General features: G+C 39.8%; 1 protein-coding gene across 2 annotated transcripts in view; it reads left to right on the forward strand.

Annotated features, from left to right (window-relative positions):
- UBAC2 (UBA domain containing 2) overlaps nt 1–27,034 on the forward strand; it is a 186,691-nt gene that overhangs the window by 107,083 nt on the left and 52,574 nt on the right. For both annotated transcript variants that reach the window (XM_003914029.5, XM_031655635.1), the window contains 2 exons: nt 6,197–6,320; nt 9,873–9,920. In XM_003914029.5, coding sequence (XP_003914078.2) covers nt 6,197–6,320; nt 9,873–9,920 — 172 coding nt within the window. The remainder of the gene's footprint in view (nt 1–6,196; nt 6,321–9,872; nt 9,921–27,034) is intronic.

The following is a 27,034-nucleotide window of genomic DNA, read 5'->3' on the forward strand; positions in this document are numbered from 1 at the left end:
ACTGATCTGGCCATTCCCAGCCACTTCTGGGTGCTGCATTTTACGAATGACGTAGATGACAGCTGTGGCAGTGAGGGGCCTGGATAGCAGGTCTTAGGAGAACTGATTAAATAAGCTGGGGATGTGTATGCGTTGTAGGCCTAGGGTCATTATCCTTCTGCTTGTGGAAACTCTCATAGAAAAGTGTTTACATTGCTTATGTCAGTCTTCCTAACTCCAAAGACTAGCGGGAGGGCCAGTAAGAAGTTACTGGAGATAGCTTTCGGATCAGAAGATGAGAGTCATTCCCAAAAGTTGTGATTATTTTAAAAAATGGAGTATGCTGTTTCTTATTTAGATGCTTGTGTAAACTTGATGTTGATTTTGAGGGATGATGTAGACAGAATTGAATCATTTGATAGGAATTTGTAACTCTGTGACCTCAGAGACCTTTCTGCTCCAGGATTCTGTAAAAATAGTCGAGTAGCTTTTGCCTCCCACAGATGTCATTAGGTTCTTCTAACCTCTAAAATGCTGAGAGTATGGAGAAACATTGTCAGACACAAGAAAGAGCATCAAGTAAGTCAGCTGAATTCTTTGGGCTACCACCTCTCTGTGTATAAACTAAAGGTATTGAACTAAATGATCTCCAAGGTAATTCCTAGTACAAAAATTCTATGAGGGGGTGTTACAGAGGTTTTATGACTTGGTGGATAAACATGACATCATATTCTAGAACTAGTTCATTTAAAACTTAGACTGCAGGCCGGACGCGGTGGGTCACGCCTGTAATCCCAGCACTTTGGGAGGCCAAGGCAGGTGGATCACGAGGACAGGAGATCGAGACCATCCTGGCTAACACGGTGAAACCCCGTCTCTACTAAAAATACAAAAAATTAGCCAGGTGTGGTGGTGGGCGCCTGTAGTCCCAGCTACTCTGGAGGCTGAGGCAGGAGAACAGCGTGAACCTGGGAGGCGGAGCTTGCAGTGAGCTGAGATGGCACCACTGTACTCCAGCCTGGGCGACAGAGCTAGACTCCGTCTCAAAACAAACAAACAAACAAACAAAAAGCAAAACTTAGACTGCAGAGTACTTGAAGAAGACACTGTTGATAAATTTTTCAGTTTGTTGAAAGACCATTCTGGTGGGGTTTTAGCTTTTAATTTTGAATAGTTATATTAAGTAAAACATTTTTATATAGTGAAGGACTCAACTAGTTAAAGTAATTCCTCTGACAAACTGGATCTGTCCCCCCACTTTATTTTTATTTTTTATTTTTATTTTTTAGATGGAGTGTCACTCTCTCCAGGCTGGAGTGCAGTGGCGTGATCTCGGCTCACTACAGCCTCCACCTCCCGGGTTCAAGCGATTCTTCTGCCTCAGCCTAGCTAATTTTTGTATTTTTAGTAGAGACAGGGTTTCACCATGTTGGCCAGGATGGTCTCCATCTCTTGAACTCATGATCCACCTGCCTTGGCCTCCCAAAGTGCTGGCGTTACAGGCATGAGCCACCGTGCCCAGCCCCTTTTTTTTTGATATCAGAGTAGTCAGACAGATGAAGAGGTGATGGGGTCATTATCCTGTAAGAGGCCACTGAAGCTGTATTTTAGATCATTTCATAAGCTCACAAACCTTGTTTTATTGCTGTTGAAAGTTACCAGGGTTTCTTGAGTTGCGATTGTACTGTAAAAGTAGAGTTGATCTTTACAGTTTTTTGGTTTTTTTGTTTGTTTGTTTGTCTGAGACAGGGTCTCACCCTGTTGACCAGGCTGGAGTGCAGTGGCACAATCTTGGCTTACTGCAACCTCTGCCTCCTGGGCTGAAGTGACCCTCCCACCTCAGCCTCCTAAGTAGCTGGGGCTATAGGCACATGCCACCACATCCAGCTAATTTTTGTTTGTTTGTTTATTCATTCATTTATTTATTTATTTATTGTGGAAACAAGGTCTCATTATGTTGCCTAGGCTGGTCTCAAACTCTCCTGAGCTCAAGCCATCTGCCTGCCTTGGCTTCCCAAAGTGCTAGGATTACAGGTGTGAGCCACCACATCCAGTGACCTTTTCTGTGGAAGAAGTGAAATGGACATTTGCAACCTGAACAGGCGTCTGTGTTATTTTATTTTATGTTTTCTATCGAGTGCAATCATGAATATGTAGCAGTAGATGCTCTGTAAGTATTAGTGATATTAAAGGATGAATTAGCAATGGCTCACACCTGTAATCCCAGCAGTTCAGAAGGCTGAGGCAGGAGGATTGCCTGATGCCAGGAGACTGAGATCAGTGTGGGCAACACAGCGAGACCCTGTTTCTAAAAAAAGTTTAAAACTTAGCCACGTGTGGTGGCTCACACCTGTAGTCCCAGTTACTCTGGAGGCTGAGGCGAGAAGATTAGGAATTAGAGGCTACAGTGAGCCGTGATTGTGCCACTGCGCTCTACTCCAGCTTGGGTGACAGACAGATACCCTGTCTTAAGAAAATAAAAGAAAAAAAGAAAGGATGGATGAAATGTTTATAACCTGCTTTCTCTTTTCTGTACTACAGCCTCATCTGCTTAAGCCAGAAAGGGCTTCCAGAAGGTAGTTCTTCACAGTATGAAAAAAGGTCAAACTGAATTACTGTTGACAGTATAAAGAACAGATGTTGTCATAAAATAAGGAAAAGAAAAAGACTGGTCAATGACTAATAACATTATGGTACTTTGTGAAGTCTGTGTGTATAGAAATAGCAACGGAAAATTTCTACAGAACAGCCTGTGTAGTTTTGGTCTGAAATGTGTATATGTGGCCTAGTATTTAGTCATCGTTTAAAATTATACAGTGATTAGTATTTTTTAAGGAATTTTTAAACTTCTATTGGTATGTGAAATGTAAACAGTGGTCATTAAAATTTCTACCAGTATTTTTTTAGTTTACATTGAAATGTAACCTCAAACAAGAACTCTGCTTTAGATTATTTAGTTATAACATCATTATTTGTACTTTATTACTAAATGTGAACAGAACTTCTATGAATTAAGCAACTCGAAGGGCATGTTCTGTGGTAAGAGACCTCTGGTGCAATTGGCTCCCCAGGTAGGGTTTCATAATCACCAAGAGAACAGACCATATTTTGAGCTACATATGAAACCATATGTTTTAATCCCATTAAAAATGATAAAAAGGAAGGGGGCTTTTTAAAACAAAAGGCAAGTTCTGCTGTATGGTTTTACTGTTTTAAAGGAAAATTCATTTCTTCTGCAAATATTTATTGAAACCTTACTCTATGCCAGGCACAATTCTAGACAGTGGGGATAAAACAGCAAACAAAACAGACCAAAATCCCCGTCTGTGTGAAGCTTCCATTCTACTTTTAAGGTAGACGATAGCTGGCAGTGATGAGAAGGCTGTAAGTGCTGTGGGGGAAGAAGGTCAGGAAGAGAATAGAGAATGCAGAGGGGGAAGGCTGAGAGGGTGGGAGGTGTGGTTTGAAATGGGGCAGTCAGGGAGGGCTTCTCTGAGAAGTTGCTGTCCTGCGGAGCACAGGATCAGGATGGGGATGGAGACTCAGGGCCTGGAACATCTTTTTCATGATTGTAGGTGGGGAGGCATTGGAGGATTTATGCCCAGGAGTGACTAACTCATACTTTTCCATGAAAAGAAGGCCCAGCTGTTTTAATCAATTGTGCTTGGGTTTGTAATTGGACAAAAGCAGTTATTTTGTGTAGTGTTTAAAAACTGCTTTGTTAATTTAAAAAAATCCAACCAATATTGAATATGGATTGTGTATAAGAATCTGCATTAGGCAAAGCTAGATAAAATATGATGCTTTCTCTCCGAATTAATAATCTGAGGTTTTTGAGAACTCTGTATAGTCAATTCAAATGTGAGTCATAACAGTTGTTCTAGAATAAGGATTATTTTGTGGCCCTAAATGTAGTGAGCTCCTAAACTGTGTCAAGCATTGTGCCAGGTGCTAGGAGAACTAGGACTGCCTCTTCTTCCCTGTCCTGGGGTGCTCAGCCTGGGAGGAAGGTCTGATACGTGAGGAATTCTAGACTGGGCAAGTGGCGGTAGGAGCCCGCTGTGATGTGCACCTCCGTCTGCCACCCGGTCCCTGCCATCCTTCTCACTGGATGGCCAGCCAGGTGTATCTGGCATCTCTGTGTCTCCAGTCCTGTCACAGTGCCTTCGCTGAGGCCTTATCAGCTGGAGTTTTCCCTGTTCTAGCATTTGCTGCGTCTGTGTTGATAGCTGTTGATGCAGCTGCCATTTATCACATTTGTTTTGTGTTTGTTATATTTTGGTTTGATTTTGTTTTTAATAGTAGAATTGAGAGGACAGTGCATTTTTCAGAATAACATGGTCTCTATCAAGGATGAGATATTGCACAAGAGGCCAGGAGGGTCCTGTGTTTCCACAAAGTGGCACCAAGGACAGTTCTTTGTAGAAGTGAAACATATTTTTTGCATTTTTCTTGTGATAATGAAATAATTCTTTTTTTTTCTGGTGCCATTTTCCCAAAAGCGGGAAAATAAAACAGACTGAGTAATTAAGCCAAGTGTTTAATGAAAAACGGGTGCAAGTTTGTGCCCAAACCACTCTACTCATTCATATTACCTGCCCAGCACTTGTAGGAACGTAAGATTTCAGTCCTGTGATGAGTTCCTTGAGGTCAAGGACTGCTTCTTTCTCTTGGACATAGTTGTAGTTCCTATGCCGGGCGTCCTGCTGTGACATCCTCGGCACGCATTTGATTCACTGATTCATTGCAGCAGTGAAACTGACATAGCTTGGGGGCCATAAGGAAAGCCACCAGCTGCCAGGAGGAGTCAGAGAAGTCTTGTGGGAAGAGCTGAGCAGTGTTGCACAAGCTGAGTTTCCTAGGACTGAAAGTGGAAAGCAGAACCTGCATCAGTGGAGAGTCAAAGCAGCCAGCTTATTCAAGGAGCAGCTGTGTGGATTTTTGAGGGGGCCTTGTGTGTGATGGTCCAGATGAGGGGAAGCAGAGAGGAGGACAGTGGTAACAATCTGCAGTGATGAGAGCGAACTGGGGCACTTTGCCATCACATCTTTATGAAGCATTTTATCTTTGGATACTGGAGCCTATGGAAGGAAGGTCTTTTTTGTTTGTTTCTGTTTTTTGTTTTTTGTTTTTGAGACAGTCTCGCTCTGTCGTCCAGGCTAGAGTGCAGTGGTGCAATCTTGGCTTATTGCAAGCTCCGCCTCTCGGATTCACGCCATTCTCCTGCCTCAGCCTCCCAAGTAGTAGTTGGGACTGCAGGTGCCCGCCACCATGCCCGGCTAATTTTTTGTATTTTTAGTAGAGATGGGGTTATACCGTGTTAGCCAGGATGGTCTCGATCTCCTGACCTTGTGATCCACCCGCCTTGGCCTCCCAAAGTGCTGGGATTACAGGCATGAGCCACCGCTCATACCCAGCCGGAAGGAAGGGTTTTTAAGCAAGGGAGTGATGTGATCAGAGTTGTGTTTTAGGAAGAGAATACTGCCAACAATGTTAAGAAATGGATCAGAGAGAAGCAAGACTGTAAGTAGAAAGACACATAGGACTTTTGAATCTGTCAAGGTGAAGGTGTCAAATTGACATTCAGAAATGGGCAGGCAGTTTTAGGTCTCACTTCATTTTCTTAGCCCAAGCTATAGAAAGGGTTGAGATTATATGAGCAGATGAGTGAGCAAGAAGAAAAGGCTATAATGGAACCATGGAGAAGCCAGAAGAGTGGTGTAAGAAATCGCTGGTCAGCCACTGAGAAACAGGGTTTCAGACAAAGGGAGGAAGGAATGTGAGGAAGGGAGGGCCAGAGGTGAACCGTGTCAGAGCCATGGTGACAGATCACTAGACAGGGCCTGAGATGAGGCTTTTGGATTTGACTGTGAAGAATTCTAATGTTTGCTGCTTTTGGTTTGTCTAGGTTCTCATTAGATTTTAGTAATACCTGGGAAGAAAACATTGCCTCCACTTTTCTCACAATTAGTAGGTGCTGAACCACTTCTTTGTGGTGGTTTCAGGAGGGGCAATAAGGATAGAATGATTAGAGTTTTCATAAAGTGTTCTGTACAAATTATTTTGGACATGATGCGTATTTGGAAATCAATGTGTATATCTAAGACTATGCTTTCAGACTGAAATAAAATTATAAGCAGTGTTACTTCAAAGATACATCTGCCATTGGTGTTTAAAATTCACTATTATAGTGATTTTTTTTTATTTGTTTGCATAGCCTGGCACCTGTGTTTGCTCTGTTTGTACCATTTTACTGCTCCATACCAAGAGTCCAAGTGGCACAAATTCTGGGCCCGTTGTCCATCACAAACAAGACATTGATTTATATATTGGGACTACAGGTACAGTATGCATTTTTATGTTCACTTTTCTTTAACCGGATCGGTTTTTTTGGTCTTTCTCTCATTTGATCTCCTTGAAAACAATGGTTTTTTTCCCCCCATAATCTTGGCTTCATGATCTATATCAAATGTTTAAAGGAAGTGTTACAGAACAAGAACATCAAGGTATAGAAGGTACTAGAATACTTTCATAGTCTTTAGAAATCTGATAAGAGCTTTCACTGTAATTTGTATCTGTGGAAAATGTTTTCATTTCGTGTACAATTGCATGTGAGTGCTTTTTAACAATCATAGTATGAAGTGGAAACAAATGAGAACAATCAAAAAGTAGAAAGTAGAAAATCAGTGTCAAAATTAATTTATTGAATACAGTGTCGCAAATAAAGCTCTGAAGAAGAGTGTGCTCTACCAACCCGAGCTTTGGAGTTTTCAAGAAGCATTGTCAGCTTCATTATTTCCTTGTTTGTGTAGCTGTGATGGTAGTGTCACCATTTGCTAAATGGTTTGCTGTGAAGACTGCTAGAGTACTACTGTCCAGCTTACATTTGAAAAGCTTCTTTGCCAATCCTCAGCGAATGTCAGTTTCTCCCTGCTGGGCTCCAGGTCTGTGGTAGGAGAATGATTTTCAGTTTTCTATCTGTACTACTTGTCACTTTTCTTTTACTCTCACGGCTTTTGATGTAGTTTTATTCTACAGCTTCCTGTGTCACCATGTGTCGCTTGGCCTTTTGATCCACTGATTAATACTCATAACATTCCTTATCCCACGCACATATAACCGGATACTAGAGTCGCTTCAGAATGCCTTCCTCCCTCCCCTTTTAACCTTTAGCATTTCCTCTCACTTCTCCAGTCTGCTGTCATGTGTTATCAATGGCTCATCTGGGGCGTTTTCTTACCACTTTTACAACCGTTTCTCATGAAATCTGTTTATTCTCCATCTCTCAACCCTAGTACTGTTAAACGCCCCCCTGATCCTACCTGATATCCGTGTAACCAAATAGCCCGTTTCTGCAGTTGATTCTTATGAGTAGGATTTGCTATAGTAGATTTAATATTTTTAAAGCTGTTATAACAGAGGCCATGTGGAATTTGAAGAGCACTCCAGACCTTGCTCAGGAGACCCAAGTTCTAGTCCTATCTTGCCTCTCTCCAGCCATGAGACTTGGGTTGAGTCTTGGAACCCCTCTGAGCCTCACATTGACTGTATAGTTCTTCCAACTCTAAAGCTATGTAGAATCTTTGAGAATGAAAACACTGTTTTATTAATTGTGGAGTAGGAGTTCAGTGTGACATTGTGGAAAGTCTTTGGAGCCAAGTCATTGGGTTTCGGTTTAATGACTTGGTCTGGTAATGATTTGCTTTGTCACTTACCTTTTCTGAACCCCCATTTCCCCATCTATCAAGTGGGGATGATAATATCTACCTTATAGAGGTATTTGAAAGATAGCATGAAGTGTTTAGTGTAATCTGAACAGATAATAAGAGCTAAGTCAATTGGTTACTATTAATTAATAATTTGTGTCTCTGTAGCTACCACCATTCATTTTTCTGAGATTGTGAATGTATTTCTTGTTTTGTTTTGTTTTTGGCATAAAGCAAAATAAGTATTATGTTTAATCTCTCGGGGAAAGGGGATCTTAGTTGGATAAAGAGACACAGCATGGCCTTTGTCACAGGGCCATTGTAGTAGGTTGGTGGAAAAGTAATTGTGGAGATCAGAAAATAGAGGTGGAGATGCCTCATTGGCTCCTTGATAAAATCTAGGTCCTTAGCATGAATGGCATGCAGGGTTCTTCTTGCCTGTCTGGTGTCAACTCCCACTTGTGCCCACCTTGAAGGAGTGTAACTGAACTCCTTATTGCTAAAGTGTACATCCTCTGCCTGCCTCCCTCCCCTCCAAGTCTTTGCATGTGTTTCTGTGCCTTTTTCTCTCCCCATTACAACTAGGGACATTGTTGAATGAGTGAATGAATGAATGAATGAATGAAGACTTGAATCATAATCGGAAGAGCCAAAATGCTTAAGACTCATTTAAGTATCCGATGACTTGACAGCCCATAACATCATGCCCTGTGCAATGGGCTATGATGTTATGGGCTCTCAAGCCATCCGATACTTAAATCAGTATCACCCACTGAGTGAGATGTAGCCCCTGTCCTCAAGGAGCCCAACCATGAGAAAACACACAGACACTGGCAAGATGTAGGCAGACATACTGGCGACCACACAGGCAATGAGAGGCTTCAGAACCCAGAGGAAATTACTTTTTTAATGACAAAATGAGATGCTCTTTTTACTTGCATATGAGACATGGAAGAGTGGAGAGCATGACTGTGGAGGCAGTCCTGGATACACTCCAGCCCACCACCTGCTGGCTGTTGACCTGCAGCAAATTGCTTAACCACTGGGTCTTGCTGAAGTGCCTTGAGAGCAATGCCTGACACATAGAAAGTGTTAGCTAGTCTGTTATTCCTTCTATTTGTAGAAGAAAACTACAGCAAAATATTTGTCTACATGGTTCCCATCATTATTATCAGAGTCATTTCCACTGAACAAACGTCCGTGCTACATCAAAGGTTCAAATTTAAAGTCGCAGCCAGTGCACATTTCTAAGTGAGCCTATCACTAGAGCAAAGCTTGCCAGCTTCTCTGTGTGAGTATGTCAACTCTTACCTTTTGTGTCTGTCTTCTTTCTGTGTGTCTTTGGTAAGTGTGCAGAACTTTGAGGTTTTCATCTAGCACAATGCCAGCGATGAACCTGGGCTGTCCTGCCTGAGTATCCTGCCTTTTCCTCTACAATCAGAAGTAAACCCCCAATCTAAAGTTCTAAAAATTAACCAACAATAACCCACAAATCATTTCTTTGTTGCAGGAACATTTTCAGAGTCCTTATGATTTTTTTTTTTTAATTACCCTGAGCACAATTCTAAGATATAAACTATTTGGAAAACAAAGGGAAGAATTTCATGAGATCTAATTCTAATTACTTTGCCATTGATTAACTTCATTACTGTGATTTAGTTTGCTCTTCCTTGGGTGAACTAGAATGAGAATATCAACACTTGAGAAAGTTACCGTTGAATATAGACCTAAGTAGGCTGGCAGGGTTCTTCCCATCTAAATTTAGGGTAACAATGTTAAGAAATTAAAATGAGAAAGTTATTTACATAAATATCACATCATTGCCAAGCATGGGATGGTGATTACCTGTTTTGTATGTTGTTAATTCTAATAATTTCTTTATATGTAGTATTTTACTTTAAGTCAGTTGAAGTTTATAAATAACATCATACTTTGGTTTCACTTATTTTTCTTTGCATGGGGTGTGGGCCAGGTTCAACTTGTTTTAGGCTATACAAAGTCTGATGTCTGAATAAAAAAAATTAATATACAATTTTCTTTTAAATAACAGTTGATATTTACTAATTTTCCATTTGCTTCTCTGTATTATGGCATATATAGTTAATACTTTATATAAATGGTCATGACTGTAGTTATGTAAAAATAAGTGAATTTTATTTTTAGTTGCCTTTTTTTTTTCTTTTATAGCTTTTCACCTCTGGTTCCTACATCTGGATTGTAGCCATAAGTGGACTTGTAAGTGTGACTACCTTTTTATACCCAATTCTCTCTCTCTCCTGTAAAAACATTAGGAAAATTGTCCTATTTAGATGGTGCATCATATTCAACTGTCTCACCATTCTTTTTTTTGAGACAGAATTTCGCTCTTGTTGCCCAAGCTGGAGTGCAGTGGTGCAATCTCAGCTCACCACAACGTCTGCCTCCTGGGTTCAAGTGATTCTCCTGCCACAGGAGACTGAGTAGCTGGGATTACAGGCATGCGCCACCACGCCCGGCTAATTTTGCATTTTTAGTAGAGATGGGGTTTCTCCATGTTGGTCAGGCTGGTCTCGAACTCCCGACCTCAGGTGATCTGCCCGCCTCAGCCTCCCAAAGTGCTGGGATTACAGGCATGAGCCACTGCACCCGGCTCTCAACATTCGTTTAACCATGGCAGGTCTGGCTCAATGCTACTTCTGTAGTGATTAAAAAGGGCCAGTCACGGCCGGGCACGTTGGCTCGCGCCTGTAATCCCAGCACTTTGGGAGGCCGAGGCGGGTGGATCACGAGGTCACGAGGTGGAGACCATCCTGGCTGACATGATGAAACCCCATCTCTGCTAAAAATACAAAAAAATTAGCCGGGCGCGGTGACGGGCGCCTGTAGTCCCAGCTACTCAGGAGGCTGAGGCAGGAGAATGGCGTGAACCCGGGAGGCAGAGCTTGCAGTGAGTGAGCCGAGGTGGCGCCACTGCACTCCAGTCTGGGCGACTGAGCGAGACTCCGTCTCAAAAAAAAAAAAAAAAAAAAAGGCCAGTCACATGGAAAATTGAGACAAGGGAGGCCAGTCTGTGCTTTCAAGGTAATTTTGATGAAAGTTTTAGCTGGATTTCTTGTCAGTGTTATCGTTTTTAAATCATAGAAAAAAAAAAAAAAGCCTGAATGTGAAGAAGTTGGACTTACTAAAAATAAGGAGAGATAGTCTGCTCATTTTGTAAAAAGATATTGTCACACGAGGGAGAAAAAATGGCGACTGGAAAGTCAGGTGGGTTGTACCTGACCCAAAGACTCATCATGGAAGAAGGGAATGAACCAAGCAGCCTCAGTATGTGTGCTGGAATTTTTTCATCTTGCCCATGCTATTGTATTTTATTTTAATAATAAGCATTTGTCCTAAATTCTCTATGAGGTATTTAAAAAGAAATTAGAGCATGAAATGGAGTTTTATTCTTCATCCATGACTTAAATTTGAACCTCCAGATTTATAAAAATAAATTTTAACTAGGGGTTATAGAGCATAGTTTTAATTTCTTTCTTGGAAAAGACTAAAAATGACAGAATGGATTCATAATAATACACATTTCACTACAAGGACTACATACATTTCAAGTAAATTATCACTATCCTTGTTTCTTGGGTGAATGACTGGTATTTGGGGCCAGTGTGTCATCCTGTGTGCCTGCTTACCCCTCTTCTTCCTTTAAGCTCTCTTTATTATTCCTTTTCTGTGTTCATTCTTTGCTTAAAACTATGCCTTCGTTCCCCATGGCTGATATGCTTGCAGCCAAGATTCTGGGGCTCCAAGTCACTTTGTTTTCTCCTCCCTAAAAATTTTCACATCTGCCCAGATACCTGATTTGGCTTCAGGACCACAGAACTAAACCCTGCTGTGAAGTCTTCAAAATGCCTGAGCTATCCGTCTGGTATTCTTGAGACTTGTGGTGGCTTAGGGCCATCCTGGAATTAGACTGATTCTCTGGGACACAGGTGCCAGACTCTCCCAAGTCTAGGCTCACGCAGTTAGTACTGCTGCGTGACTGAGGAAGACTTAACCAACCTGAGAACAGCAAAGAAGGAGCTCATTGCTTTAATCATGAGAGCTGCCTAAGGATGTACTATTTCTTCCATGGCATATTTGTTTCACTTAGCAGTAATGGTTTTGAGTTCTGTTTTAAGTATTTTCCAAAAGCATTCAAATATTGAAGTACCTTATTATATATGCCTTCATTGTGTTAGTTACTATTAATTCTTTTACTCTCAATATTTGTCCGCTTCTTTAGTAACTCTTATGTGACTCAGTTTTTTTAAACACATTCCATTTTCTTTCTTTATTCTTTTTTTAGACTCCTGGCTTTTAGTGCTTGCTGTCTCCTCAGAAAGTTTCATTGTGTGACATTCAGTGCACTAGAATTGGAGGTTGCATTTTTCATCTCTTTGTAGTCTTTTTAAAATCTAAAATTGTATGTTAAGATCATAGTCTTTTCCAGTACACATGTTTAACAGGTAGTGGGTTAATTTAGTTAATTTAATTAAATTTTAAAAAAATTTAATTTTTTAATTAAAAAATTAAAAACCTGTTTTTAGTTTTTAAAAGGAATCAGACATTTAAAATAAAATTCTTGACAAAAAAAAAAATTCCTTGTTTCAGAAGCACGAATAGAATTACAGTGTGTTTGGAATATAATTCAAAGATGATGTAGCATTTTGAAGAACCCTGCTAATAATAAACATTTCTGAGCCTTTTACAGTCATTTATTCAGCCAAAGTTAGCAACCTTCTATGACAAAAAAATCTGATAAATCTTCATGTTAACCTTGTTCTTTATTATTATTTTACCATAATTAGATGACTGTGTTTATTTAAAATAATTAATATTCATGAATCATAGCCAGTTTTCCTATGTTCTGTACCATAAATGTTGGTGCTTGTTTTGAACTTAAGGAACATTTTCTTTTTTTGTCTAGAAAATTCTCATTTTTATTATGAAATATTTACTGTGATGTGGCATACTTTAGATAAGGAAGATTGTAAAAGAGAGTATCAGTATTATTTGTGAGTGTTTGATTTGCACACCACTGACTATAGGATGCAAGCCTGAGATTCACAAAGCCACAGACTGCCTATTCCAGATGGCTCTTGCTCAACATGACTTCCCCTCTTCTTTTATAGATCAAGTGACTTCCCTTTTTGGGGAGATATTATGCTGAATAAAATACAAACAAAATAAAATTCTTACTATGCAAAAGAAATGCACAGATAATTATAATCATAGATGATATTCAGTGTTTTGGGAAATGTTACAAAACCCATTGATGAGATTTCATGTTTTAGTATTGAAACCAGTAATTCACTTAACCATGTGTGTTAAGCAGTGATTTTATTTCAATCTGGCAATTAACATGTTTTTTAAGAGAAAGAGTATTTTTTAAACAAAGAGATTTGTATGAAGCATAAGTAATTTGTTGTTTGCTGTCATAGAAACCAAAAACTTTACTCATGCTTTTCTGGAAAGCTGCCAACTTTGGATTGAGCTTATTTTATTTAGCTAGGTACTGGTTGATTTATTTTGTTTAGGCTAGTGTTTTTTTTTTTTTTTAAAGACAGGCTTGCTCTGTCACCCAGGCTGGAGTGCAGTAACACGATCTTGGCTCACTGCAACCACTGCCTCCCTGGTTCAAGCGATTCTTGTGCCTCAGCCTCCCGAGTAGCTGGGATTGCAGGTGCATGCCACCACGTCTGGCTACTTTTTTTGTATATTCAGTAGAGACGAGGTTTCACCATGTTGGCCAGGCTGGTCTGGAACTCCTGACATCAGGGAATCCGTCCACCTCAGCCACCCAAAGTGCTGCGATTATAGACGTGAGCCACCACGCCTGGCCTAGACTAGTTTTTAATCTCTCCTCGGTGTCCCTTATTCTTGCATAATTATAGATGTCTTTGAATATATAACTTTAAAGCATTCCACTGATTAAAATAGAAGATTGATAAATTATGTCAGTACAGTATTTTACTAGTAAGTTGACCACTTTTTATCTTCAGTGATATCACAGAAAATAACTAAATCATTTTTCTGAGTTGAGGGAGGACAGTTTTTAGCTTACAGGAGCAATAGTAAGTTAGTTTGCCAAGGATGGCTGTCAGACCTCAGTTCTATTTTGTTATCCGGTAGAGACCCCAGCTGCTGCCCAGGAAAGGTGAGGGGGATTCCCTTGTACTTAAAGATTACTATAAGATTATTCACATGTATCATTGATAAATGTTTTTATGTTGCCTTTTTCCTCCTTTGACAGTTCTGATTTTTAATGCAAACATTTAGTATTTAAAATAGGACTTTTCATGAAATGTTGCAAAATTGTAATTGGAAAGCTTGGCTATTACAGCCAAGTGACATATATCATTTTAAACAAATACTTCAGCATTTCAGTGACTGTATTAACTGTTCTTAATGTCTGGTGAGAGACCTTCAAAAATTGAAGTCAGTCTTTATATATTCATAATTCCACTAATTTTGTTACACATTAATACTTTTCTTTTCCTTAAAGCATTGCTTACTTACTGAACTTCATTTAAATTCTTTTTGTGGTTCTGCAGAGAGCTTTTGAGCCATCTACATCCCAGAACTTCTTCATTTTCTGCAATTTTATGAATCATAGTACTGAGTCATTACCACAGGGATGCACCCTAATTCTCAAAAGCTGAGGCCTCAGGACTGATCTGATTCTGGCATGATTAAAATAGAAAGAGCCTTCTTTTGCCGATTTTTCTTTTTATTACAGTTCACACATTTATCTTTACTTGAACCTCTTTCAAGCTGTTTGAGAGTGAATTAACAGGCTATATTCCTCAGACTTCTCCCTTCAATGCAGCCCTTCACTGTACCCATTTCCTGCATTTGTTACTTGGGTACAGTATATCAGACTTTGATTATTTCTGATCCAGCAGATTCCAGTGTAGGAAAAAAAAAATCTGTTACACCCAAAAGTAAGATTTGGGACTTCGAATGTGGTCTGAGTTTGGATTATTTTCTGTAAGCAGTGGGGATCTTTAAAGCACTTCAAGAAGAAACACTTTACGATGGTGCCAGATTACAGAAGCCTTATCAGGGTTTGTAGATCATAGGACGGGGATAGGGAAAATGAGCCATCTGGAGGGAGTCAGGACAGCTCATTTGCAGGCTGTGATTTGCCTTTCTCTCTTCCCTCTGTAGTACTTTTAAAGACAAACAAAAAAACCCACACTACTGTCTTAAAGTAACTGTGAACAAATGGAAACAGCATAACCTGCTGTGGAAGTGTAAGCATCCCTAGAGTATGTTTTGAGGCCTTGGCCTGCTTCTGGGCAAGGGATGGTAGGTGCGAGTTCCTTTGCGCCGCCTCTGCTTGTGCCCAACTCTCTTCTCTCCATGCTTCCTTTTCTCCTACTTAACCTTCTTTCCCTTAGATTGCTTCTCCATTGACCAAAGAGAGGTATAGGTAGCAGGTCAGATAACTCCTCTGATGCACAAGCCTCCCAGTTAAACTTAGATTTGGATTATTTTCTAGTAGTTTATTGAAAATGACGACAGAAGCTGCAAAGAAAAATCAAGGCTAACCGGATACAGTGGCTCATGCCTGGAATCCCAGCTCTTTGAGAGACTGAGGCAGGTGGATCGCTTGAGCCCAAGAGTTCAACACCAGCCTAGGCAACATGGCAAAACCCTGTTTCTACAAAAAACAAACAAACAAAAATTTCAAGGCTGACCAAAGCCATGAGGGTGGTGGGACTTGTAAAAGGACCATGTGTAGAAGTTGAAGATGAGTCCTTTGGAAACATGCAAATTTGGAGGGTATTTTATAATTAAAATAGCAAGTGTGATGTGCTTGTCCATTGTACACCCCCCACACACTCACATTCATGTTGACTCATCCATATGCACTCCCTTCTCTCCTTTTTCTTCCCTCCCTCTCTATGCCACCTTTCCCTGTCCTGACAACCGGGAGCTGGGACCGACTGGAAGAAGGCTTCTATTAATATATTCTTCCTTGTGGCAATTGCAACTCAGGCCCAGGATGACAAATGGTGTTGTAGGCCATTGTTAACACAGGGAGGTAGTGACCAGTCGACATGTGATTTCTAAATGTTCAGTGCAGAATAAATGAAATGATGCCATTGTCTTAATAAAGCTGGCAGATAGAATTGACTTATAAAATTTATAAAAATAGCTATAAAACTTTATTGTTGCAACTTATGTTCTACCTGTAGGCAAAAATCTAGCCTCCTTTCAAAGCCTTTCAAAATGTGACCTCCTCACCTACCCCTGTCACTTCTGTGAACCATACACTCCAATGACACTCAATATTTTACTGTTCCCAAACATCCACTTTCAGGATTCCGTGTCATTGTGCAAACACGTATTTTTCTTTAACAAACACACAGCACTATGTACCAGACACTTGTGGTAGATTTTTTGGTCTAGTATTTTTGTTTGTTCAAATATATTTGGTCAAAATATGTTCTGCCCCTGTCTACTGAAGCCGTCCCTATAGGGCCTCTGCGTGCCCTGTTGACATCAGGTTTTGTTCTTTGACTTACACTAGCCACTAAAATATGAGCAGAAGTGACAAATGCTTCATCTAGGCAGAAGCTTGAAGAGCCACTGCCTGGTTCCACCATTGCTCTGTCCCCTTTGACATGAGAAAGGCAGGGCCCAGAGAGGGTCTGCTCCTCAGACTCCAGAATGAAGAAGTCAAATGGAGCAGGGTTGTACCAACATGTAGCGTGAACAAGAAGTAAATCTTTGTTATAAGCTACTGAAATTTGGGATAATTTGTTACCACAGTATAACTTAGAAAAAGCTGACTAATAGTACTCTTTTCTAAGCACTTTACAAATATTATTTTAATTAGTCCTTATAAAAACCCGAAGAACTCGGGACTATTCTCCCTATTTTATAGATGAAGAAACTGAGGCACAGGGAAATTAACTAAGTCATGCACTGCATAACAACGTTTTGGTCAGCAACAGAGTGCGTATTCAGTGGTGGCCCTGTGGATTCTAATGGAGCATAGGTAGAAACTTGGTGTATGGCAATCAGTGTTGGCACTGCAGATCGAGTAGGGGAAATGACTGATATTCAGTCATGGTGCTGGAACACCTGATTTTCTGTATGAAAAAAATATATATAAATAAAAATATATATCTCATCTAGGTTTGTGTAAGTACATTCTATAATGTTCACACGATGACCAAATCACATAACAACACATTTCTCAGAATGTGTCCTTTTCGTTAAGCACCACATGACTGTAATTTGCCAGGAACACCAGCTGAAAAGTAGTGGAGACAGGATTCAAATGTAGGTAGCATAACTTTAGTGTCTATGCTCTTTTTTTTGTTTTGTTTTGAGATGGAATCTCGCACTGTCGCCCAGACTAGAGTGCCGTGGCGCGATCTTGGCTCACTGCAAGCTCCACCTCCTGGGTTCACGCCATTCTCCTGCCTCAGCCTCCCGAGTAGCTGGGACTACAGGCGCCTGTCACCCCACCCGGCTAATTTTTTTGTGTTTTTGGTACAGACGGGATTTCACCATGTTAGCCAGGATGGTCTCGATCTTCTGACCTCGTGATCCGCCCAGAGTGCTGGGATAACAGGCATGAGCTACCGCACCCGGCCTGTGTCTGTGCTCTTAAAAGATAGCTTTGCATAACCACATGCAGTTTCTTCCAATTATATCCCCTCTTTCACTCACATATCCCTTCTTCTAGGAAATCTTACTCATTTAAGTCCTGGCCCAACCTTTTTCCTGAGTCAGTCCTGACTTTATTTATGAGAGCTCCCCTCTGAAATGTTTCAGTTACAGTATGTTATTGTTGACTGTAGGTAGGGGGTTGTGCAGTGAATCTCTGGCACTTATTGATCTTCCTTAACTGAAACTTTATGCCTGCTGATTTTTAACTCTCCTTTTTCCTCTGCCCCCAGCCCCTAGCAACCACCATTTTACTCTCTGATTCTTTGAAATTAACCATCTTATATACCTCGTATAAGTGGAATCATGCAGTATTTGTCTTTTTGTGACTGGCTTGTTTCACTTAGCATATAGGTCCTCATGTTTCATCCACGTTGTCGCATATTACAAAATGTCTTTCTTTTTGAAGGGCTGAATAGTATTGCGTTGTATGCATGGACCACATTTTCTTCATCCCTTTATCTATCGATGGGCACGTAGGTTGTTTCCGCGTGTTGGCTATTGCAAATAACGCTGCAGTGACGTGAGAGTGCCGAGACTTCTCTGAGATCCTGATTCATTTCTTTTGGATGTATACCCAATAGTGAGATTGCCAGATCATGTTAGTTCTATTTTTAATTTTTTGAGGAACCTCCATACTGTTTTCCATAGTTGTATCATTTGCATTTCTGCCAGCTGTGTACAGGGGTTCCAGTTTTCCCCACATCCTCACCAACACTTGTCTTTTGGTGTTTTTTGTTTTTTTATAATAGCCATCCCAGCAGGTGTGAGGTGATACCACATTGTGGTTTTGATTTGCATTTCCCTGATGGTTAGTGACATTGAGCATTTTTTCATGTACCTATTGGCCATTTGTATGTCTTCTTTGGAGAAATGTCTATTTAGGTCCTTAGCCCATTTTTAAACTAGGTTATTAGTTTTTTGGTATTGAATTGTAGGAGAGTCCTTTTAGTTTATAGGAATTATATGTTATTCTTCATAATCTTCACTGCCTAGCACAATGTCTATTTGATACACATTCTAAAAATAATTTTTTAGTTTAAAAACTTAATAGTGTCAAAAAATAATTTCTGTGTTGTAAAACATTATACTACATGATTGTCAGGATGCTTGCAACGTGTACTGCCTTACTAGGTTCTTGATGTGTTCTCTATAGTGGTAGAGTACCTGGACTGTCTATTTTAAAGATAGGGAGGCTGAGGTTCAGGTTGCACGAATGATGGGTGGTAGAGCCAGGACAAAGGCCAGGTGTTCTGCTCCAGGCCCAGGGAGTCCAGCACCTTACACTGCACATTTCAAGGCTCTTGTCCATGTCTGTTCCAGCCACAAGATGCACAGACAGTTATTCTTAAAGTTTCCCTTAGCCACACCACTAGGATGAGGCCCCATTCATCAGCAATGGAGACATGATTCTGGAGGGCAATCTTGGGTATGGAGAGGTTTTCAAAGTCCCCAGAGGCCCTGAAAGACACAATCAACAACTTTTTGCAGCCTTCTGTATGCTGACCAATAATAGCCAAGGAAATTTTTTTTCTCATTAGCAGTCTCTATTTTCTTCCTAATATGAAGAATGTGGCCTATAGCTGTGCTTTCTCTTCTAAAATCATCAAGATATTTAACTGGTCGTCTCTCCATGCTTAGTTGAAAGTGCAGCTTAAACCTCACCTTCAGCAAACTCATTGTCTTGCATTTCTTGCATTGTCATACTCAATCTGAAGTAAAGAAACATTTAGAGAAAACTTAAAGGATAATTTAAAGTATATTAGGCTGGTTTAGTAGAGTTACTGATTAAAGGAAAAAGAAGTGGAGATAAGGAAGAGGTTGCCAAGAAGCACCCTTACTTATACATTGTAGAGATTACTGGTAGATTATCATGTCCGTTGCAGCACAGAACATTTTCCCATGGGGTCTTCGCATTGTCTTTTTATCAAGAAATTAAAATTTTTTCATCAGTTTTGATTATCTCTTTAAACTGTGTAGTTTTGTTTTTTGGTTTTTGGTTTCTCTCTCTCTCTCTTTCTCTCTCTTTCTCTCTCTCTCTCTCTCTGTGTGTGTGTTAATGTAAGTGTCCAGTGTTTGTCTTTGGGGACTGACTGTGTTGATATTTCCTTTCTGTCTCTGGGAAGGGACTGTGGTAAAATTGACATGTGTTGTTTTGAATTTATTTATTATTTATAAACAGCATAGGATGTTATCAAAGGTCTTCTCATGTTAGTTTATGTTGATAGCTGAGAACATTTTCAAAGCAGCAGAAGTTTTTTGTTGTTAAAAGCTTGTTTTTGTTCTGCTAAAATCCTACCTCTTATAAAATTTAAAAGATTTATGTATCTATTTTAGATCTTTCTAGATCTTCACATTCTTTTTTATTAAAAAATTCTTTTTCCCTTTTTTTGTTTATTAAGATGTTATTTACATACAATAGAACTCACCAATTTTAAGTGTATAGTACGTTGAACTTTGGTAGTTGTATACAGTCGTGTACTCACCACCATAATCAGTATGGAAAGCAGTCTCCTCACCATGAATGGTGTCTTCATGCCCCATGCTGTCTTTCCCCACATCTAACTGCCAGCCCCAGGTAACCACCGATCTTCATGTCATTATAGTTTTACCTTTGCTGGAATTTCATATACTTAGTATTGTATAATATGAAGTATTTTGTGTTTTACTTCTTTCATTTGAACATGATGTTTCTGAGATTCACCAATTTTTTAAATTAATTTTTCATTTATTGTATTAAGTAACAATTAATAGATTAAGTATTAATCTATAGTATGGATGCAGCATATACCATACTTTGTTTATCCATTCACCAATTGATGGACGTTTGATTTGCTTCCAGGTTTGGATTATTATGAATAATGCTGCTATGAACATCTGTGTACACATTTGTGTGTGGGCATATGTTTTCCTTCTTTAGGAACGGAATTGCTGGGTCATATGAAAAGTGTATATTTGACATTAGGAAATATGACCATGTTATTTTACAAAATGGCTCCACCATTTTGCATTTCCACCATCAATGTATGAAACTTCCAAATGTTCTACACCCTTGTCAACACTTGATATTGTCAGTCATTTTAGCTTTAGCCACTCTTTTGGGTATGCAGTGGTATCTTGTGGTTTTAATTTGCATTTCTCTAATGATTCATGAAGTTGAGCATTTTTTTAATGTGCTTAGTGGTCATTTGCATATCTTCTTTTTTTTTTTTTTTTTTTTTTTTTTTTTTTTTTGAGACTGAGTCTGGCTCTGTCGCCCAGGCTGGAGTGCGGTGGCCGGATCTCAGCTCACTGCAAGCTCCGCCTCCCGGGTTCACGCCATTCTCCTGCCTCAGCCTCCCGAGTAGCTGGGACCACAGGCGCCCGCCACTTCGCCCGGCTAGTTTTTTTTTTTTTTGTATTTTTTAGTAGAGACGGGGTTTCACCGTGTTAGCCAGGATGGTCTCGATCTCCTGACCTCGTGATCCGCCCGTCTCGGCCTCCCAAAGTGCTGGGATTACAGGCTTGAGCCACCGCGCCCGGCCTGCATATCTTCTTTTGTGACGTATCTGTTCAAATCTTTTATCCGTTTTGTTCATTGGGCTATTTATCTTTTAATTGAGTTAAAATAATTCTTTGTATATTCTGAATATAAGCTCTTTGTTGGACATGTTTTATGAAAATTATATTCCAATCTGTGGCTTGTCTGTTACCAAAAAGCAAAATTTTAAAATCTTGATTCATTCATTGTTAACTGATTTTTAAAATAGTTTGTGCTTTTGATGTTCTTTTTAAGAAATCTTGGCTAATCCAATGTCACAAAGATTTTCTCCTATATTTTCTTCTAGAATTTAATAGTTTTTGCCATTTCATTTAGGTCTATGATCCAGCTTGAGTATAATTCTTTTGAGGTAAAGGGTAAGATTTATTCTTTTCCACATAGATACTCAGTTGTTCCATTACCAGTTATTGAAAAGACCCTTTTCTCCATTGCATGGCCTTGGCACCAAAACTCAGTTGACCAGTATAGGTTTATTTCTTGACTCTTTTCTTTCCTAATTATCTATATATCTGTCCTTATGCCAATACCACACTGCACTGATTACTCCAGCTTTATGGTAAGTCTTGCAATCAGGCTATATAAGTCCTCCCACCTTGTTTTTCTTTTTTAAAACTGGTTTGCTTATTTTAGGACATTTACTTTTAATATACATTCTACAGTCAGCCTGTAATTTCTTCAAAAAAGGGGAAAAAGAGTCAAGATTTTGCTTGGGATTGCATTGAAACATTAGATCAACTTGGGAAGGATTGCCATGGTAATGGTTGTTAAGTGTTTCCACAGATTCTTTTATGCATCAAGAGATGGAGCTTATTTTTCCTCTGCTAGAGTTTGAGCTGTACTTGGTGATACTTACAATGAATAGAACGTGGCAAAAATGATGGAATGTGACTCCCAAGAGCAGATCATAAAAGACACAGCTACTTTGATCTTGCTCCCTCCTGGATTACTTGCCCTTGGGGAGCCCATCTGCCATGCCATGAGGACACTTAAGCAGACCTGTGGAGAAGTCCACGTGGCCAACAGTGTGGCCTCCTACCAGCAGTCAGCACTAACTTGCTAGGTGTGTTTTTGAGCCACCTTGGAAAGTTATCCTCCAGTGCCAGTCAGGTCTTCAGATGAATGCAGATAGACTGACATCTTGACTGACTACAGCCTCATGAGAGACCTTGAGCCATAACCACTCAGCTGAGTTACTCCCACGTTCCTGCCCCCACAGAAACTGTATGGATAATAGATGCTTATTGTTTTAAGCCACTGAGTCTTGGGTAATTTGTTGCTCAGTAATCAACAGCTAATACAACAATCTTAACAGCACTGAGTTCTCCAACTCATGAACATGATAAGTCTCTACATTTATTTAGCTCTTCTTTAATTCCCTTTTCCAGTTTTTAAATTTTCAATGTATAGGCCTTGCACATCTTTCATTAGATGTATTCCTAAGTAATTCTGGTATTTTGATGCTATTATAATTGGAATTGGTTTTATAAATGTTTTCCCAATTGTTTGTCACTAGCGTATAGAAATACAGTTGATTGGCCGGGCGCGGTGGCTCATGCCTGTAATCCCAGCACTTTGGGAGGCCGAGCCGGGCTGATCACAAGGTCAGGAGTTCAAGACCAGCCTGACCAACATGGTGAAACCTCATCTCTATTAAAAAATACAAAAATTAGCCAGACTTGGTAGTGGGCACCTGTAATCCCAGCTATTCAGGAGGCTGAGGCAGGAGAATCCCTTGAACCTGGGAGGCCAAGGTTGCAGTGAGCTGAGATCATGCCACTGCACTCCAGCCTGGGCTACAGAGTAAGACTCTGTCTCAAAAAAAAAAAAAAAGAAAGAAAAGAAAAAAAGAAATACGGTTGATTTCTGTATTTCATTTTTGTGTCCTGCAACTTTTCTAAATGTGTTTATTATTTCTGGTAGCTTTTCTGTGGATTCCTTAGAGTTTTCAACATAGATGGTCTGTGTCATCTGGAAATAAATTTTATGCGTTTATATGCTTTATTTCTTCTTTCCCAATTTGTGCCTTTTATTTTTCTTTATTATGCTAGCTAAGACCTCTAATAGAATATTAAATAAAAGTGGTGAATGGATATCATTGCTTCTTCCTGGTCTTAGATGGAAAACATTGAGTTTTTCACCATTGAGGCTGTATCTGTAAATCCACAAATCTTTTAGATCTTCACATTCACTTTTAGTTTATTGTTTTTCATCAAAAGTAAGAAATGAGTTTCAACTGAAATAAGCCCATATTTTTATTTTTCATTTGTTGAATCCATTTAAGAAAGTGCCTGTAGCTTTTCAAGGAGGATGGTCTCCATGTTAAAATAGATATTAGAAGGTGTTTGTTTACATATAAGCACCTGATTATGGTTTTCTCCATGTGCTAGAGACTCTAGTTGCCTCCCAGTGTATTTCTGAGCCAGCAGTGCCTCCAGCTGAGATCACATATCTCAGTATCCTTCATATCTCAGTCTGACCACTGGATTAAGTCCTGGCATCCTGGCCATTGAAGTATAAACACACATATTCGTGAGACTTCTGAGAAGGCTCCTTAAAGTCACCTTTTGTCCTTTTTGTCCTTTCTTATTTTTTTCTTCTGACTGCTTTGACTATAGTTAAGATGGTTGGAGGTTTTTAAATATGAAGGTAAAATAAACTTCTCTTGTATTTAAGCCACTGTTGTTTGAAGTGTTCTACTTAGCATAGTTGACCTAATCCTCCTTATGCATGGTTTCCCAAAAGGAAAAGCCTAGAGCAGGTTTCTAAGACAGTATGTGAGAAATGAATGATCTGCGATTAGCCTAATTATTTCTGTCTCTATTCCAATTTGGTTTTCCAAGAATCAGAAGGATAGCCAGCATTTTAATTGGGTACCTCAAAATTTTTTAGTTTAATATTTCTATTCCCTCATATGAGATAGAAAAGCTATAGAAAATTCAATCTGAATCAATTTTGCACTTAAAGAATAACAAGTCTCAGAGTAACTGCGAAAGGCACCTGGTTCTGTCTCTCATGAAAAGAATAATCTTTTCAAAACGTTTCACAAATGGCAGAAATAACTTTGGGCATCTCTAATTTGCATTCGCATTCTTGGGATAATAAATTAGGGAAGGTACAAAGTTCCCTTATTCTCTCTCTAACATTTTCAGTGCAGAAGAAGAAATAGGAAAATGTAAGATGCATCAGGGCAGGGATCTTTCTGTTTTGCTCTCTACTATGTTCCAATGTTTAGAACATAGGCTGGCACATGTTAGCATTGAGTAAATATTTGTTGAGTGAATAAATGAGGTCTCAGTGGGTCTGGTTACCACAGGCCTTGAGGGCACACAAAGTCTGTGTGCTGGGGCTCATTTGCAAGGGGACATTTATTCCTTTGGCTGCTCCTTGTCATGCAGAGGCAATATCATGCCCCTGGGAAAGCAGCCCCCTAGGTTTGTCCTGTTGTCCCAGTAGATGGTCGGTTTCTTGAATGTGGGACTGGTGGTTGGCCCAGCTTGCCTTGTGGGTTTTTGTTCAGCCACAGTTGACCAAAGAAAGCAGTCGACACCTGTGTGTCATTGCAAAGTCATGGTTTCTAACCTTTGCCTGTTGTGGTTTCAGGCTAGTACTAAACAGGACCAGAGGACAGTTGAAGTTTACTGTCTATGATTAAGAGTGTTTTGCATGTTTTCTACCCAGCAAATTAAATTATTTGCCTGATGAGCATTATTTCATGATTCCCTTCCTAAAACGGCTAAACATCTGGAAAATCTGAAGAACAGTGTAATCGATGTCCATGTTTATTAGTGGACTAAGAGAAAAGCATTTCCTCTTGCCTTACATTCTCAGACTTACAAGGTCCCAGCTTCCGCTGTTGGCATATGGGGTTCTGCTCCCTGTGACGTGGAGCCAGCCTGGGTTTTTGGCCTAGACTCTCAGCTGGATGTGGGCCAGGGGTTCTCTGGTTGCGTGACCATGTGTCCCCTTTCCTAGACAGGGTTCCTGCTTCCTGTTGCCCAAGTGCTCAAACTCCAGCTCGAGCTTGTCTTCCCAGGCATATGCTCCTTGTTCCTTTTTGCTATATCTGGTCATCCTGCACTGACCCCTTGCCTGCCAGAGACTGCACCACTGCTGCCTTCTTTTTCAGTGGCCCCTCCGTTTGCTCTTTGGCCTCCCCAGCTCTGAGGGCCTGCAAGACCTCCTTGGTAGAGCTCCCCTAGCCCCTTGACACACAAATCCAAGCATATGGTCTTTTTCTAAAGCCTGCTTTTCACAGGGTCTATGGATTTCAAGAAAACTCTCTCATTCAGAAGACCCAATGTAAAAAAGGTTTATGAGATAATGAAAATTAGGTCAGCCATGGTGGCTCACACCTGTAACCCCAGCACTTTGGGAAGCCGAGATGGGAGGATCACTTGAAGCCAGGAGTTTGAGACCAGCCTGAGCAACATGGCGAAACCCCATCTCTAGGGGGGGAAAAAAAAAAAAAAAAAGAGAGATAATAAAAATTAAAATTAAAAATAATGTGTAAATTTAAGGTAGTATTATAATAACTGATGCTCTCTCAAAGCTTTTGGCAGTAATTAAGTGATTACTTAATTGCTTAATTAATGCCAAAATCTAATGTAATTATTTTTGTCCCATATTTCCATAGAATAGGGTTTTAAGCACTTTATGTCTTACTCCTCTGTGAAAATCTCAAAACATTGTGCAGTAGCACTTTATTTGACAACTTGAGGTCATGCTGGTGTGCCAGTGGCATGGACAAGTGAACTCTTTATCTTTTATCATATGGGAAAGTATAAACTTGGAACCAAAAAGAGTGCATAACTTTCCAATTTCCTTTAAAAGGATCTAAGATAATGTATTTATTTTTGTGGATCATTTGTTAATTCACCATTCACCCAGGAAATACTTAGAGTACCATGTGCCAGACACTCTTCTAAGTGCAGAGGCCAAGTAGTGATCAAAAGCAACCCAAATCCTCCCCATTCAGAGTTTATATTTAGATAGATAGGATAGAAATGTAAGCAGATGAACACAAAAGCCCTACTTCCCTGCCGGAATTTGCAGTCTTATTTTTATTACTGGGTGGAGGATCCATATTCTTCACAGACTGGTCCTGCTGAAATGGAATACATAGTTTTGTGAGTATATACTCATGTTTCATTGTCATTGTGGGGGCAGGGACGGCATGGACGGGAGTGTGAAGATCTTTAACCTTCCTCAGTTTCTTAAGGTTGTCTGTGGCCTCCCCCCATAAATTAAGAGCTTCTACCAAATTGTGAGCTCCTTAAATACTGACGAAAACTGCATTTTCATTATATTTTTCTTAATTTATTTAAAAATATGATTTTAAAAAAATTAGCAACAGGGTCTTGCTCCGCCACCCAGGCTGGATGCAGTGGTGCAATCACAGCTCACTGCAGCCTCGAATTCTTGGGCTCAAGGGATCCTCCCATATCAGCCTTCCAAGTATCTGGGACTGCAGGCATGCACCACCATGCCCAGCTGATTCTTTTTATTTATTCTTATTTTTTTGTAGAGATGGGGTCTTGCTCTGTTGCCCAGGCTGGTCTTGAACTCCTGGCCTCTAGTGATCCTCCTCCTTCAGCCTCCTAATGTGCTGGAATTACAGGCGTGAGCACAGAAGAACCAACATTGTATTATTGAGCTTTTAAGGTATATAGGTGTAACATATGACAGAAGTAGCGCAGTGGATGGGAAGACATTACATGGAACTACAGTAAGTCTTAACTTTGTCAGTAGGTTCTTGGAAATTCCAACTTTAAGCAAAACATCATTCAAATAATGTCATTTCATTCAGCATCTTTTCATTATAGCATTGAGAAGACAAAATTATACTTTGTTTCAGTTAAAGTTGGAGTTTCCAAGAACCTATCAGTGAGTTAAGTGAGGACTTACTGTAGGGTCTTGCAAGCTTCTCCTGTTTTGTATGAAGTAATTCAGTATTAACTCTAAATACATTATGCTCAATTTTGAATTAATATTATAATTTCTAGGGCAAATATGTGGGGAAAAATACAGTGATATATAGCTGAAAAAAACCGAAATACTAAATAATATTTCTTAGTACAAAAGAACGTAGGAAAGGGGGAGTAAAGAG

The sequence above is a fragment of the Papio anubis genome, chromosome 15, assembly GCF_008728515.1.
Source record: "Papio anubis isolate 15944 chromosome 15, Panubis1.0, whole genome shotgun sequence".
Taxonomy (NCBI): domain Eukaryota; kingdom Metazoa; phylum Chordata; class Mammalia; order Primates; family Cercopithecidae; genus Papio; species Papio anubis.